This window comes from Chelonoidis abingdonii, chromosome 1 (assembly GCF_003597395.2).
Source record: "Chelonoidis abingdonii isolate Lonesome George chromosome 1, CheloAbing_2.0, whole genome shotgun sequence".
In the NCBI taxonomy this organism is placed as follows: Eukaryota; Metazoa; Chordata; order Testudines; family Testudinidae; genus Chelonoidis; species Chelonoidis abingdonii.
In genome coordinates, this window is record NC_133769.1 from 317,209,039 (window position 1) to 317,224,453 (window position 15,415).

General features: G+C 46.1%; 1 protein-coding gene across 1 annotated transcript in view; it reads right to left on the bottom strand.

Moving 5' to 3' along the window:
- NEK5 (NIMA related kinase 5) overlaps positions 1-15,415 on the bottom strand; it is a 76,656-nt gene that overhangs the window by 7,598 nt on the left and 53,643 nt on the right. The window contains exons 18-21 of the mRNA XM_075061610.1: positions 13,903-13,968; positions 10,645-10,768; positions 10,294-10,425; positions 815-955 (exon numbers count right to left, since the gene is read on the bottom strand). Coding sequence (XP_074917711.1) covers positions 815-955; positions 10,294-10,425; positions 10,645-10,768; positions 13,903-13,968 — 463 coding nt within the window. The remainder of the gene's footprint in view (positions 1-814; positions 956-10,293; positions 10,426-10,644; positions 10,769-13,902; positions 13,969-15,415) is intronic.

Below are 15,415 nucleotides of genomic sequence, written 5' to 3' on the forward strand. Positions count from 1 at the left end.
AGTAAGGAAATAAGATATGCATGGCCAGCCCAGGTAAACTTATCAGATTCTGCTTCCTTTGTTATCTTGCTAAGTGCTCCCCCCCCTTTTATCTGTATAAATAAGATAGTTTGTGTCTTGTATGGTGCTCACATTATCTGGGTGTTATTAGCAGAGCGCTGTGCTAATAAAACAGAGTGGTCTGACAAACTGTGAGTCCTGAGTCTAACTTTGACACATGTTCAAAGTCAGTTGTTGTGCTTATGCCATCATATGCTATATCTTGTAGAAGAGCTATAGCAATTTATGTTGATGTATCCAAAAAACAGTGCAGCTACTAATATATGGAAGATTTTCTTATGTCTTCGGAAAGTGTTTTGAAAAAATGTTCATTGCCAGAGATAGCTTTCTCTAAACTAAGAACAGCTGAATTCCTGTTCTTGTCCCCTGACAAAGTGAAACTGATAAAAATGTCAGAATAATGCTGGATAGAAAAAGTGTGCTGGCTTTGTGAAATTAGTAAGCTGCAAAAATTCAGTGGCAGTTATAATACCACCTGGATCCCCCTAGCTCTAAAATACTAACCATCTACTAAATGACTGAACCCTTCTCTTCGGTCTTAATAGTTTGCCAAGTGATTAAAATATTTTTGTTTCACAGGTCCTATGCTAGCTACAATAAGAACATTTTAATCAAAGAAAAACTCCCTCTGCAGATGTTGGACATCTTATGTCTCTCTCGATTCTTAATATCTTATTTTCATTTTCATCATCAAAATATTTATTAAAATTCTTCAGAGGACTTATCCTATAATTTGCAGTAACAAATATCCTACCAGATTCCTCTTCAGTCCAGGTGAAGGAGTCATTAGACAGTTCTGCTTTCGCTAAGATACTCAGCAGTGTCCTGGGTGCTTCTTGTTTCCACTGTTTCCTGTTTTCTGGTGTTTCTTCAGGCGTGACAACCACCTGGCCAGCTAGGAAATAGGAGGAGCATCAAGTCGCTGCATGTGATAAAACGTGAATGTGACTGGGCACTACTGCCATGTTCCCTTGCCAACTTAAAATTTTTTCATTTTTATAGTGGAGTTTCTCATTGCTTTGGCTCCTTAAGTAGCCAATTGCTTTCCTTTGGGATTTTCCTTCTCCAAGCAGACTGCTTTATCTGCAGTATTTGTTCTGACTGGTATTGCAAGGAAGGCCTACTTTTGGAGTATTTGCCACCAAATTTTCTAATGATCAGATAACACCATTGTTTCTAATACTCAAAAATGACAGGATTAAACACTTTGACGCTATTCTTGTAGAGATACTTTATAGTGAGGACAGAGGGGTAGCCATGTTAGTCTGGATCTGTAAAAACCAACAGAGTCCTGTGGCACCTTTATAGACTAACAGACCTATTGGAGCATAAGCTTTCGTGGGTGAATACGACAAAGTGGGTATTCACCCACGAAAGCTCATGCTCTGATACACCTGTTAGTCTATAAGGTGCCACAAGACTCTTTGTTGCTTTCTACAAGAATAATTACATTTTCGTTAAAGCAAAATAGCCTTCTACAATTCAGACCTTGTGTAAGCAGGTGCAACTCCATTGACTAATTCCTGATCTCTTTCTCATAGTCCATTATGGGCTGAGAAAGCTGCAGAGGAGGTGTCCCTGACATATATCATCAAAAGTGGAATGAAACAAAGAAGGATGGTGTGGTCCCTAAACCCACGTAAGGGGGAGAAGAGCAAACATGGTTTAGCGCCAATCCCTGGGACTCATGGAAGCCTTTCCATGCCAGTTGTAGGCATGTGTACAAATCCTTTGGAGGGTCTCCACTAAGAAACCTGCATGTGGAGGGGAAGTGAAGCCAGGACGTAGTGTAGGGGTGCTGGTCTTCCCCTGGAATAGACAAGGAGCTACAGCCTGGTGCTGTTCTTCTCTTGTAGATTCCTGAGCTCCATCTACCCTGTCACTAATCCCTGCCTCTGGAGGAGAGAAGGCAGAAGGTTTGCAAGTCCTAACAGACTGCTCCTATCTTTGCCTTCTTGTGAGTGTTTCTGGGGGAAAAACATAACTCGCTGTTATTTGAGTGCCATAATGGAGTTTGGCCCCATACATGCACAGGAGCCTGCCAGAAAAGACGGTTACTCACCTTTGTAACTGTTGTTCTTCGAGATATGTTGCTCATATCCATTCCAGTTAGGTGTGCGCGCGCTGCGGGCATGTTCGTCGGAAGACTTTTTACCCTAGCAACACTTGGCGGGTCGGCTGGGCGCCCCCTGGAGTGGCGCCGCTATGGCACTGGATATATACCCAGCCGACCTGGCCACCCTTCAGTTCCTTCTTGCTGGCTACTCCGACAGTGGGGAAGGAGGGTGGGTTTGGAATGGATATGAGCAACACATCTTGAAGAACAACAGTTACAAAGGTGAGTAACCGTCTTTTCTTCTTCGAGTGATTGCTCATATCCATTCCAGTTAGGTGATTCCCAAGCCTTACCTAGGTGGAGGTTGAGTGAGATGTGGCGAGTGCAGAAGCCGCTGAGCAAGGCGCATCATCTCTGACTGCTGAACCAGGCAATGGAAGCAAAGGTGTGGACCGATGACAGGTAGCTGTGGATTCTCCTGGATAGTCGTGGCCCAGAAGGCAGCTGATGAAGCCTGAGCTCTGGTAAGAATGCGCAAGAGATGGCCGAAAAGGAAATAGCCAGGTTTATAGATGTCATATCATGCATAGCAAGAGGAGAGCCCTCTGGGAGGAACTGGGTAGTCTCTTCATCCGTTCAACGACTGCAAACGAAAGCTGTGGGGATTTCCGAAAGGGCTTCATCGCTCGATATAAAAACGGTGACTACGGACACTAAGGAGTGCAACTGCTGCTCCCCGAGAAGATGAGGGCTTGAAAAAAGACCGGGAGGAAGATGTCCTGGTTTTGGTGGAAGGCGCATAATTAGGGAGGAACGCCGGATGGGCGCAACTGTATCTGTCCTTGTGAAAGACAGCATACGGTGGGTCCACGTAAGCGCTCGAAGTTCGAGACCCTTCCGGCTGATGTAATGGCCAATAGGAAGACTGTCTTCCAACGACAGGTAACAGGAGTAGATCGCCAATGGCTCCAATGGTGGAGCATAAGCTGCTTAGGACTAAGTGAGGTCCCAGGTGGGGGCAGGGCGGCGTACTGGGGGGTAGCAGGCGCTTCCACCTTAATAAATCTCGACTAAGGGGTGGGAAAACACGGAGTGGCCATTCTCTCCAGCTGGAATATGGAAGATAGCCGCCAAGCGCACCTCAGAAAAGATATGGCCAGGCCCGCTGCTTAAAGGACAAGGTATCCAAACAGTGGGGGGAACCTCAGCAGAGTAGCATCCTGCGTTGCGCTGCCAGCAGGAGAAACGTTTCATCTTAGGAGGTACGTTGACCGAGTGAAGCCTTTCTGCTAACTTAGGAGACCTATGCGTACGGAGCCGGAGCAGCGTAATCTCCGATCTGTTCAGCATGCAGGAGCATGCCATGAGGTGACGGGCCTGCAGGTCTGGGTGGGGAAGCCTGGTGGTCCTCATTATGAGAGCAGAGGAGTGGCAGGGCAATTGGGCTGTCCTGGACAGGTTGACAGTGTGGTGCACCAGTGCTGTCGGGCCACGCGGCGCAATCATGATTAGATGCGCTCTGTCCGCGGAGCTTTACCAAGAAACCTGGTGAACCAGAGGAATGGTGGACAAGGCGTAGAAGCAGGCCTTGCTCACGACATGAGGAATGGCCGTTTGTGATCGATCCCGGTGAAAGGCCCTGGACGACAGAACGCTTGGCATTTCCTCTGCGGCGAGAGGAGCACAGTCTATGAGGGAAAGCCCGCACCTCTGGAAGATCGAATGAATAACGTCTGGTCTTATCGACCATTGTGACAGAGGAGGATCTGCTCAGCTGATCTGCCCAAGTGCTCCGAACCCTTGGGAGAAAAGGATGCCTACGAAGTCTATTGAGTGGACTAGCAGAGTCCCAGAGTCGATGGTCTCTGAAGAGAGGGGAAGATGAGTCCCTCCTGTTTGTTGATATATCATACATGGCCCGTTGTGTTGTCTTAAACACTGAGACACAACGCGTGTACATGTTTCTGAACACCTGGCATGCGAGGCTAGATTGCTCCATACTCAGCTCTCGGACGTTTTATGTGGAGCGTCAGCTCTGCGATGACCAAAGGCCCTGGGTACGAAGGTGACCGAGGTGAGCCCCCCAACCGAGAGATGACGCATCTGTCATAGGGGCCAGACCCTACCTCCAGTCAGCCCCTGCCCTGCCTCCAACCAGCCCCATGTCCACTGCTGCCCTGCAGTTCCAGGACAGTAACCCTGCACACCTGCTTCAATGAGGGGGGCAGGGAGCAGCTGGGACCAACACATGTGCACACCCCCAGGGAGTGGCGGGGACCCACACATGTGAAATGGCAGTCATTAATAACCAATCAACAGCATATATGATGCAATGTACATAATATATAGTTTTATTATTTATAAAGTTATGGAAAGTAAATAATACATGAAAGAAATTAAAAAAAAAAAAAAAAAGTGGAAAAAAAAGCCTTTAAGTCATCCCTTCCAGGGCCCCACCGAAAATGTTCGAATTGGGCCCCGCACTTCCTAGAGCCGGCCCTGGAGGAGCAGACCCAAACGTGTGAACAGGTCCCTGATGATGTCCACATGCTGTTTGACCTGAGTCTTGGAGGTCCCTTTGATGAGCCAGTTGTCCAGATATGGAAATACCTGTATCCGATGTCGGTGGAGGTGTGTGGCGACGACGGCCATACACTTCGTAAACACCCTTGGGGCCGTGGAGAGGCCGGAGGACTGTAAATTGGAAGTGCTGGTGGTTGGCTACAAAGCGAAGATACCTCCTGTGGGGAGGGAAGATGGCAATGTGAAAGTATGCGTCCTTCAAGTCAAGGGCGGCATACCAGTCTCCAGGATCCAGGGACAGGATAATGGTCCCCAGGGAGACCATGCGGAACTTCAACTTTACCATAAATTTGTTGAGGCCTCGCAGGTCTAGGATAGGCCTGAGGCCTCCTTTGGACTTGGAGATCAGAAAGTAACGGGAGTAAAACCCTTTTCCCTTCTGGTCTGGTGGTACCTCCTCTATTGCTCCTGCGGCGAGGAGAGTCTGCACCTCTTGTACGAGGACTTGCTCGTGAGAGGGGTCCCTGAAGAGGGACTGGATTGGAGGATGGGAAGGTGGGGTTGAAACAAATTGGAGGTGGTATCCGTGTTTCACTGTGCGAAGGACCCAGGTGTCCGAGGTTAATTGGGACCATGCCAGGAGGAAGTAGGAGAGGCGGTTGGAGAAGGGTGGAGAAGGATCCTGTCCTGAAACTGGTACGCCGTCCTCGTGCGTACCTTCAAAAGGCAGACTTAGGCCCCGGTGGTGGTTTTGAGGGGCCGTGGTTTTGACCCCTTTGGGGCCCGGACTGGCGTCTACGGCCACCCCGCCTGCGCCTTCTGCTGAAGTCTTGTCTGTGCCTGGCCACAAAGTACGGCCGGTGGGGCTGAGGCCAGAAGGGTCTGCGTCGGGTCAGGGGTGTATGCATGCCCAAAGAGCGCATGATGACCCTGTTGTCCTTTAAGCCCTGCAACCTGGGGTCGGTCTTCTCAGAGAACAGACCCTTGCCGTCAAAAGGTAAGTCCTGGATGGTGTATTGCAGTTCGGGTGGCAGGTTGGAGACCTGTAGCCATGAGATGCGTCTCATGGTATACCGGAGGCCAGTGTTCTGGCTGCTGAGTCGGCCGCATCAAGAGAAGCCTGTAAGGAGGTTCTAGCCACCTTTTTCCCCTCTTCAAGAAATGCGGCGAATTCCTGGGGAGAGTCCGGGGGGAATAGTTCTGTAAATCTACCCACCTCCGCCCAGGTGTTGTAATTATAACGTCTCAATAGAGCCTTCTGATTTGCCACCCGGAGCTGTAGGGCGCCTGCCGAATATACCGTGCGGCCTAGTAGATCCATCCGCCTAGCCTCCTTTGATTTAGGGGCTGGCGCCTGTTGACCATGGCGTTCCCTTTTGTTGACCGATTGGACAACTAATGACGAGGGAGGAGGGTGGACATATAGGTATTCGTACCCCCGAGAGGGTACCATGTATTTCCTCTTGACTCCCTTTGCCGTAGGGGGGATAGAGGCTGGGGACTGCCATAAGGTGTCAGCAGTGGCCTGGATGGTCCTGATAAAAGGCAAAGCCACCCTAGTGGGGATATCCACCGACAGGATGCTAACAACTGGGTCTTCGACCTCTGGGACTTCCTCTACTGGGAGATTTATGTTGAGCGCTACCCTCCTAAGGAGGTCTTGGTGAGCTCTGAGGTCTATCGGCAGGGGCCCTGATGAGGAGATCCCTGCCACCGCCTCATCTGGAAAGGAAGAAGATGAAATGCCGGGGATGAGCGGATCCTGAATGGCCTCTTGCTCCTGGGTCAGTTCCTGCTCCAGCGGCACCAGGGAACCCGGTGGGTGGGTCATCTGCTCCTCTGTCCCAGCTGGAGGGGGACAGCTAATGGTGGCCTCTGGTGCTCGATGCTCTGAGGAAGCGGAGCGGGTCTGGACCAATGGAGCACCTTGGGCCTCATGGTACACCCAGGGTGTCCAAAAGGACCACTGGTGAGGTCCCGGATCCTGTGACTGGACCTCTTGGAAGACTCCGGTAGGCACCTCCATATCGCGGTCTTGGTCATAATAACTGTCTGCGTGAGAGGAGACCGACGTCTGTCTGGATGGCCATGGAGGAGCAGAGAAACCTTGCGCTGAAGTTCCCACGGACCTCGCTCCTCTTTTTATCGGGGACCGGTGCCGGTATTCATATCAGTACCGGGATCGAGACCGGGACCTGCGACCAGACCGGTGCCGGGTGGTCGATCGAGATCTCGAGTCCCTGCGGCATGAATGGCTCCGAGAGGTATGGTGCCTGGATCGGTGCCAAGAACTGGAGCGGTGCCGCAGGTAGTGAGGTGGGGACCGGGAGTCTGATCGGTGCAGCGAGTCTGACCGGTGCCGTGCAGGTGAATGGTGCCGGGACTGCGAGCGGCGTCGAGAGCATCGTCTCGACCTGGAGTGTCTGCGGGACCGCGATCTTGAGCGGTGCCGGTCCGCTGTGCCCACTGACAGTGGTTTAATCAGGGTCGGCTTGCCCAGAGATTGGATTACCTGCACCGGCGGTGCCAGGGGTAGAGGCAGTGCCAAGTCCATTAAGGCAATCAAGTCTCTCGCCGCTGAAAATGCCTCTGGCATAGTGAGCTCTACCGCGGAATGCGCCGGGGAGCTAACAGGCGCCAGACTCGACGGCCCTTGTGGGACCGGAATCAACGGTGCCGATTTAGTCGGTGCAGCGGCGGGTGTCAGTGCCGGGCGATCCAATCTAGGCGCACTCTCTGGCTGCAGCGCGGGCGGTGCCAAAGCAGCAGGAGTCTTGGTCTTCTTCGACTTTGGGGAGAGGGAACGCCGTGGAGCTGACTTTGGTGCCGGGGACGGCCGGTGGTGAGAGTCTTTAGGCATACCGGTGCGATCCGGTGCCACAGGGGCACTTCTGCTCACTGACTGACCAGCGCTCGGTACGGAAGATGGCGGGGTCAGGGCCGCCTCCATGAGGAGCTGTTTTAGTCTGATGTCCCGCTCCTTTTTAGTTCGCAGCTTGAAAGTCTTGCAAATGGGGCACTTAGCTGTTAAGTGCGACTCCCCGAGGCACTTTAAACAGGAGTCGTGTGGGTCTCCTGTTGGCATCGGCCTGTGACAGGCCGAGCATGGTTTGAAACCCGGTGAGCTGGGCATGAGCTCCGGCACCGGGTGCGGGGAAGGGGCTACTCTCCAAACCCCGCTAACTAGTACTAACTAACTCTACTATGAATGTAAGAACTTAAAACTAAATCTATATATATATATATCTACAGAATAATAACTATGTATATGATAACACGAGAAACTACGAGTAGCTAGGGAAGTGGAGGTCAGCTAAGCGCACTCCACTGTTCCAATGACGACACAGGCGTAAGAAGGAACTGAGGGTGGCCGAGCTCGGCTGGGGTATATATCCAGTGCCATAGCGGCCGCCACTCCAGGGGGCACCCAGCCGGACCCGCTGAGTGTTGCTAGGTAAAAAGTCTTCCGCGATGTGCACGCGCCGCGCGCCACACCTAACTGAACAGATATGAGCAATCACTCGAAGAAGAACAAGCTTACAGTCAAATTAGACATAAATAATACAGCTCATGCATAATACACGAATGAAGGTTTAGTCTCAGAGTAGCGCAGATACTCTTTTCCACAACAGTAATAGGCCCTGGACAACTAGGGATTAACAAGCTCTCAGAGCAGTTCCCTGACGTCCCTTGCTGAGAGAATGATGGCTATAATTTGATTCTTTACAATTAATGGAAGAGGAAAACCTCACTGTGCTGATATGAGCTGCGGACCCCCATCCTCACCCCCGAGAAAATATTTAGGCCAGGCTTTAGCTGGGCTCAGCCCAACAGCCACTGTTAGTGTGCAGTTTTTCACCCCAATTAAATATGATTAAATTGCACCCACAACTGCACTCTTTTAAAAAACCTGTTTTAATTTGCTTGCACTTGCCCTGGTCATGTGAAAACTAAGGCCATAGGGCCACCTTCTGTCTTTCCCAGTGGCAGTCCCTGCAGACAGTCTTGCTGAGTCCAGGCACCATGGCAGAGTGACACAGAGAGAGAACTGGTGTCCAGAGCAGCTCTCTGAAAAGATGGACCACAACAACCCACCCTTTGGAATGTGCAAAGGACTCTCTGCATGTGACAGATATTTCTGTGTGTCAATGCGGAAAGAGGAGGGACCATGATTCGTCCCCACCCTATCATAGCATTCCAAATCTGGACCTTAGCGTCAGAAATCTGGGTGCCTGCATAACCACTCTAAGCTTTTACCAGCTGATCTGATCTCCTGCCCACCAGCCAAGAATTTCAGGTCTTGGCTCACTCTGGTCTCTGCAAAACCTTCCTGGCGAACCCCAAGATTCAGGACTCTGAGTCTTACCACAAAGGGAAATAAACCATTCCCTCCACCTCTCTCCCACCAGAATTCCTCTCTGGCTAACCTGAGAGTGACTGATGCACCTCTTTACATCACAATACCAAGAAGCATGTCTCCTCTATTCCACAAGAGACAAACCCCAAAGACAAGGAAACAGAAAAAGATTCTATCTCTCTTTCCCCATAACTTTTTCCCGCCCCTGGGACACTAGGAGAGTTAAACACACCAGAGCAGCTTTTCCCCTCCCGCCCCTGTCTTTCTTTCTCCACCAATGTTTCTGGTGGTCAACTAGAAAAAGAAATCAACAGGTCTTAAAAAGCAAAACTTTTAATAAAAAAAAGAAAGAAAGAAGAATAGAATAACAGTTCTCTGTAACCTAGATTTAAGATACAGGGCTTCCTTATAAAAAATGAATAAACAATAGAAAGGGATAAACAGCCTTATCCAGAAACAATACAATTTAAAGTATTTATAGCCAAATACACATAAAGACTCCACCAAGCCAGATACACAATGCAATACAGCAAAACAATTAAAAGACTACACTTTTGCTACCTTGTACTTACAACTGGGAAACAGAAGATAAAGAAAGATTGGAAATAGATCCCTCATAGCTGAGAGAGCACAGAACAGACAAAGACCCAAGACCAACAAAACCCACAAAATCCCTCCCCTTAACTTGAAAATCCGGTTTCCTGATTGGTCCTCTTGTCAGGTGTTTGGTTCTCTTTGTTAACCCTTTACAAGTGAAAGAAACATTAACCCTTAGCTATCTGTTTATGACAACCCCATTCTTGGGTGCTGTTGCTGATAGACTTCCCTGGGTGCCAGGAACACAAGGCCCAAGACTGTGGTTATCCCTTGTGCACATTTGCAAGGTGGGAGATAGCTTCTTGCACCTTTTCCTACCCTGTACACGCATGCAGGGCAAGCCACAGTCTAGCTCATATCATTAAGCACTCATTATGATTGATGATGATAACACCAACCTCTTATATAGTGCTTTTCATCAGTAGATTTCAATGCACTTTAAAAAAGATGGAAAGTAGCATTATCCCCATTTTACACAAGTTAGAACAAATGGCAAATTATTACTACATCCTTTGGTTGAATATATGTGATAACCTCAATTACCATGACAAACTCCTGTAATAACAGCACAACAGATCTCATGAATAGTCTACTGTGAAACTCCCAAATCAAAACACTATTGTTTAAACGTCTATAACCAGTCTGGCTGGAGTAAGCTGGTCTTTGTCCACACACACAGTAAAAACCACCAAATTCATACCAAGTTCACTTTCAGCCATTGTAGGGCAGACAGATGTGACATCTGCCTCAGCTAGAAAATCCAGGAGAGTCTGTGGGGCTCCAGCTTGCCATTGTTTTCTGATTTCCATGGCATTATCTATATTGCCAGCCTCTAAGAGAAAGAAAAGAACAAATAAATATTTCAATGCCCTTCAAACAAATTTTACTGTGATTCTAATGCTTACTCTGACATATATTGGAAACAAATCCTGTAAACAAGGATCCATCAGATGCTATGATAGGAGTCACTGACTGAATTTAAGTGAGCGTAACTACTAATTAATTTCCACTGTCAATATATTCACTTGCCCTGTGCTTCCCTAAGTAATACCTGCTTCCAGAGAGCATAGTTCTTCCAAAGTTTTTTGTGTGTGATCTTCATAGATCTTCAGCCATTTCTCCTTAAGAGTCTCACCATCCTCAAAAGTTAACGTCTCATTAAGTTTATCTAGTTCCTGAAACAAAACAGATTTTAGTACGAAACAGAACACAAACATTGGGCAGTCACTTAATTCCCGTTTTTATTGATTTTTTCAAATGTTTTCAGGTGGACAGGCAGATTGAAACAGTGACAGAACATGAAAAGTGATAATGCAGCAGGAGTTTCAGAATACACATGATTATTTGTAAAACACTGGTTTGCAAGAGGCTTTCCAAACATGTAGGAAGACAGGTTGGTAGACTGGTGCCTAATAAATAGTGTGTGTTATTTTGAAAAGGAGTTCTACTTTCAGATGTTAGGGTTTTTAAAACACATAACCACATCACTCTCTCTATATATATCTTCTAAAGTGTCATTTCGATTTCTTCCAAAAGTGTCTGATTCACTGTTGTATTATTCCTGCTTTGTGCTTAGAATCATAGAAGATTAGGGTTGGAAGAGACCTCAGGAGGTCGTCTAGTCCAACCACCTGCTCAAAGCAAGACCAACCTCAACTAAATCATCCCAGCCAGGGCTTTGTCAACCCAGGCCTTAAAAACCTCTAAGGATGGAGATCCCACCCTCCCTATTTAACCCATTCCAGTGTTTCACCACCCTTCTAGTGAAATAGTTTTTCCTAAAATCCAACCTAGACCTCCCCCACTGCAACTTCCGATTATTATTTCTTGTTCGGTCATCTGCCACCACTGAGAACAGCCTAGCTCCATCCTCTTTGGAACCCTCCTTCAAGTAATTAAAGGCTGCTATCAAATCCCTCCTGACTCTTCTCTCCTGCAGACTAAATAAGCCCAGTTCGCTCAGCCTCTCCTCATAAGTCATGTGCCCCAGCCTCCTCATCATTTTTGTTGCCCCCTACAGGACGCTCTCCAATTTGTCCACATCCTTTCTGTAGTGGGGAGTCCAAAACCAGATGCAGTACTCCAGATGTGGTCTCACCAGTGCCAAATAGAGGGGAATAATCACTTCCCTGGATCTGCTGGCAATGCTCCTACTAATGCAGCCCAATATGCCGTTAGCCTTCTTGGCAACAAGGGCACACTGTTTACTCATATCCAACTTCTCATCCACTGTAATCCCCAGGTTCTTTTCAGCAGAATTGCTGCTTAGCCAGACAGTCCCCACCCTGTAGCAGTGCATTGGATTCTGCCGTCCCAAGTGCAGGACTCTGCACTTATCCTTGTTGAACCGCATTAGGTGACTGTGATTCCTCACTCCCTGCCCATTGAAATCTAAATGGAGCTATCCTGGCATAACACAGGAGTAATGCAGCAGTGACTCAGGCCCAACTTTTAAATTCTTTGAACAAGTTATTTCGGTAGAAGAATGAAGATCAGCCTTATTATCATATATATTTATTTATAAGCCAGCTCAGCATCCCACAAAAAAGGGTATAAAAATCAGTTTCTTTGCAAACTCAATAGGCTTAGAAATTAAAGTAGTAGGTAGGCATGATTAGGGAATAACGAGATGTCTTGCCTGAGAAGCTTAATTCCCAGTAAGTGAAGATGAGGTATCTGAACCATGGCATACATAGTAACTTTAAAGGCTCCAGAGGAATTATATTAGGCAGAAGTTCTGACTGCAGCCCTATTTCTATGAAAGTTTCTACACACTGCACTGAATTACCAGCTCTATGGTACTGTTGAACTTATAAACTCTGCAGGAACCCTCAGGTCTCCAGAGCTTGAAAATGTAGCAAAGTCAGAGAGAATAACCAGGACCACAATATGTAGTTTATAACTCTATAAGACAAGAGAGGCTCTTGGCCCTAGTGACCTTCTTTGATTCTGTGCAATTTATAAGCTGCACAGACAACTGAGGTTATATACAGTACAAAGTTCTCCAGAAATGCTATGGACTTTTGAATTCTATGGAACAACCACCAACTCAAAATAACTGTAGCTAGTAGCTCCAAAAGCAGTCACTGACCTGTTTCAGAAATACTCAAAGGCAGTTAATTAAAGTAATTTATAAGCCAAATTTGGAGATTGCAGACTAAATCACTTTTGAGACAGATATTCCCAAAAAAACTTTTACAAAAGTAAAATTACTCTGGGCTTTCATCCTTTTGTTTCTGATTAGGGCTGTCAATTAATTGCAGTTAACTCATGAGATTAACTCAAAAAAATTAATACTGATTAAAAAAAGTAAACTACAATTAATTGCACCAGTTAAACACTAGAATACCAATTGAAATTTATTAAATATTTTTGGATGTCTTTCTACACTTTCAAATATATTGATTTCAATTACAACACAGAGTACAAGGTGTATAGTGCTCACTTTATAGTATTTTTAATACAAATATTTGCACTGTAAAAATGATAAAGAAATAGTATTTTTCAATTCACCTCATACAAGTACTGTAGTACAATATCTTTATTGAGAAAGTGCAACTTGCAAATGTAGATTTTTTTTTGTTATATAACTGCACTGAGAAAGCAAAACAATGTAAAACTTGAGAGCCTCCACGTCCACTCAGTCCTACTTATTGTTCAGCCAATTGCTAAGACAAACAAGTTTGTTTACATTTACGGGACAAAATGCTGCCTGCTTCTTATTTACAATGTCACCGGCATTTGTGAGAACAGGCATTTGAGTGCAGTTATTTTTTTGTACATAATTCTACATCTGTAAGTTCAACTTTCATGATAAAGAGACTGCACTACAGTACTTGTATTAGATGAACTGAACAATACTGTTTCTTTTGTTTTTTACTATGCAAATATTTGTAATAAAAAATAATATAATGTGAGCACTGTACACTTTCTATTCTGTGTGGTAATTGAAATCAATATATTTGAAAATGTAGAAAACACGCCAAATATTTAAATAAATGGTATTCTATCCTTTAACAGTGCGACTCATCTTTTTAATCACATGATTCTTCACGATTAATTTTTTTAATCGCTTGACAGCCCTATTTCTGATTAATGCTTTATCCAATCACCATCAAATTTCCCCCTCTAAAAATCTTCCTCTGCCAGATGATCATATCTGTGCAATATCAAACGGAATGTTTTCATTATAACAAAGGGAGAAGGAAGAGGATTATAATGGAAACCTAGTTACAATTTATATGATAGAGCTGCTATCATATCTTCAGACTACTAAAGCAAATGTGTTTTTAACATAGCTACAACATACCTCTTCTTGCACAGTATCTTCCTCAGGAACACATGCATCTAAATTAATTTCAAATTTTACTCCTCCCTAAAAAAAAGACGTTCACATACTTCATTAAAGTAGCTCATTAAAATCTATTCAGCTTAAAAGGGGCACTATAAATTCAAAAATTACTTTTCTATGAAAACTGTTTATCTATTGTTATTACAAGTGACAAGATAACTATGCCTGAATAGATTAGAAAAAAAAATATTTCCCTGTTTGTTCACTTTGTTTATTTGACAGCAATTTCTGTGTAGTCAGTTTCAGTATGGTTAGTTTTGCACAGAAACAGGGAAGGGGAAAAAAGGTTTCAAAATTGAAAAATGTAGCAACAAAGATTAGCAGGTGGTTTCAGGAAAGAAGTAGTACTTCAAACTATTTTAAAAACACTTACTGAAATTGACAATGTCCCTTTAAACATAAGAGGGATAGCAATCTTTTAGATAGTTATTATCTGATAATTATTGTATCAGACAGCAAACGATAGTTTGACAAGACGGCAATGTCAGAGAATTAAAGAAAAGCCACATTGAATAACCATCTAGTGCCCCCCCTTTGCCATACACACACAGGGCCGATGGCGGGAGGAAAGCCGGTACAAACTACCAGGGCCTAGTGGTCCGGAAGTGGGCCTGGCTTCCCCAGCTTCATCGGCCCTGTCTAGCCGGTCCGCCCTTGCTGGGGGCCCCAAAAATTTTTTTTCACCGGGGCCCGAACCCTCTCTCGGCGGCCCTGTTACACAACTGGTCTCTGTTGTAGGTTCTCAAGAATCCTGTCCAGTCCAAATTTTGAATACTTGCCGTGCCTGGTCTGCAATAACTTCCATTAGAAGCCTTATTCCAATGCCTAATTGAGATTATTGTTAGAAAAGTTTCCTGACATCTCATGTAAATTTTCATTTAACATTTTCATCTGCTTCTATCATTCAAATAACAATAGAGAGATAAAACCTCAAAAATACAAACACCAGAGTTATGGACTGACTGGTCAACCAGACACCATGTGAAAGCAGAAGTAACCAATCAGACAGTAGCAGAGACCAAAAAAAGAAAAAGCAAGTACTGTACTGTGCCCATATTGCATCTTAAAGGTAGACCTAGGCACATCTGGGCTGCCTGTCCCTACCCATAACCCCATGGCAGTCACTTACAGCAAGATGCTGGGGCTGCCAGCCCAAGCCACGCACGTGCACACGGACACGCGCACGTGCACACAGACACACACATCCCTACCTGGAAGGGGATGTGCTGTTTTTACCTCTCTTCCCTAGGCTGGGAGGGCGGCATGCTGTTTTCACACACACCCCTGCGGAGAGGGGGACAAGCCTGCAAATTCATGTGCTGCTGAATCCTGGCCTGGAGTGTCAGCTGCTGGATCTGGAGCCCGAACTGTGCTTTGTTCAGAGTTATGAACATTTCAGAGTTACGGACAACCTCCATTTCCAAGGTGTCCATAACTCTGAGGTTCTACTGTAAGAGGTAATGACTTACAA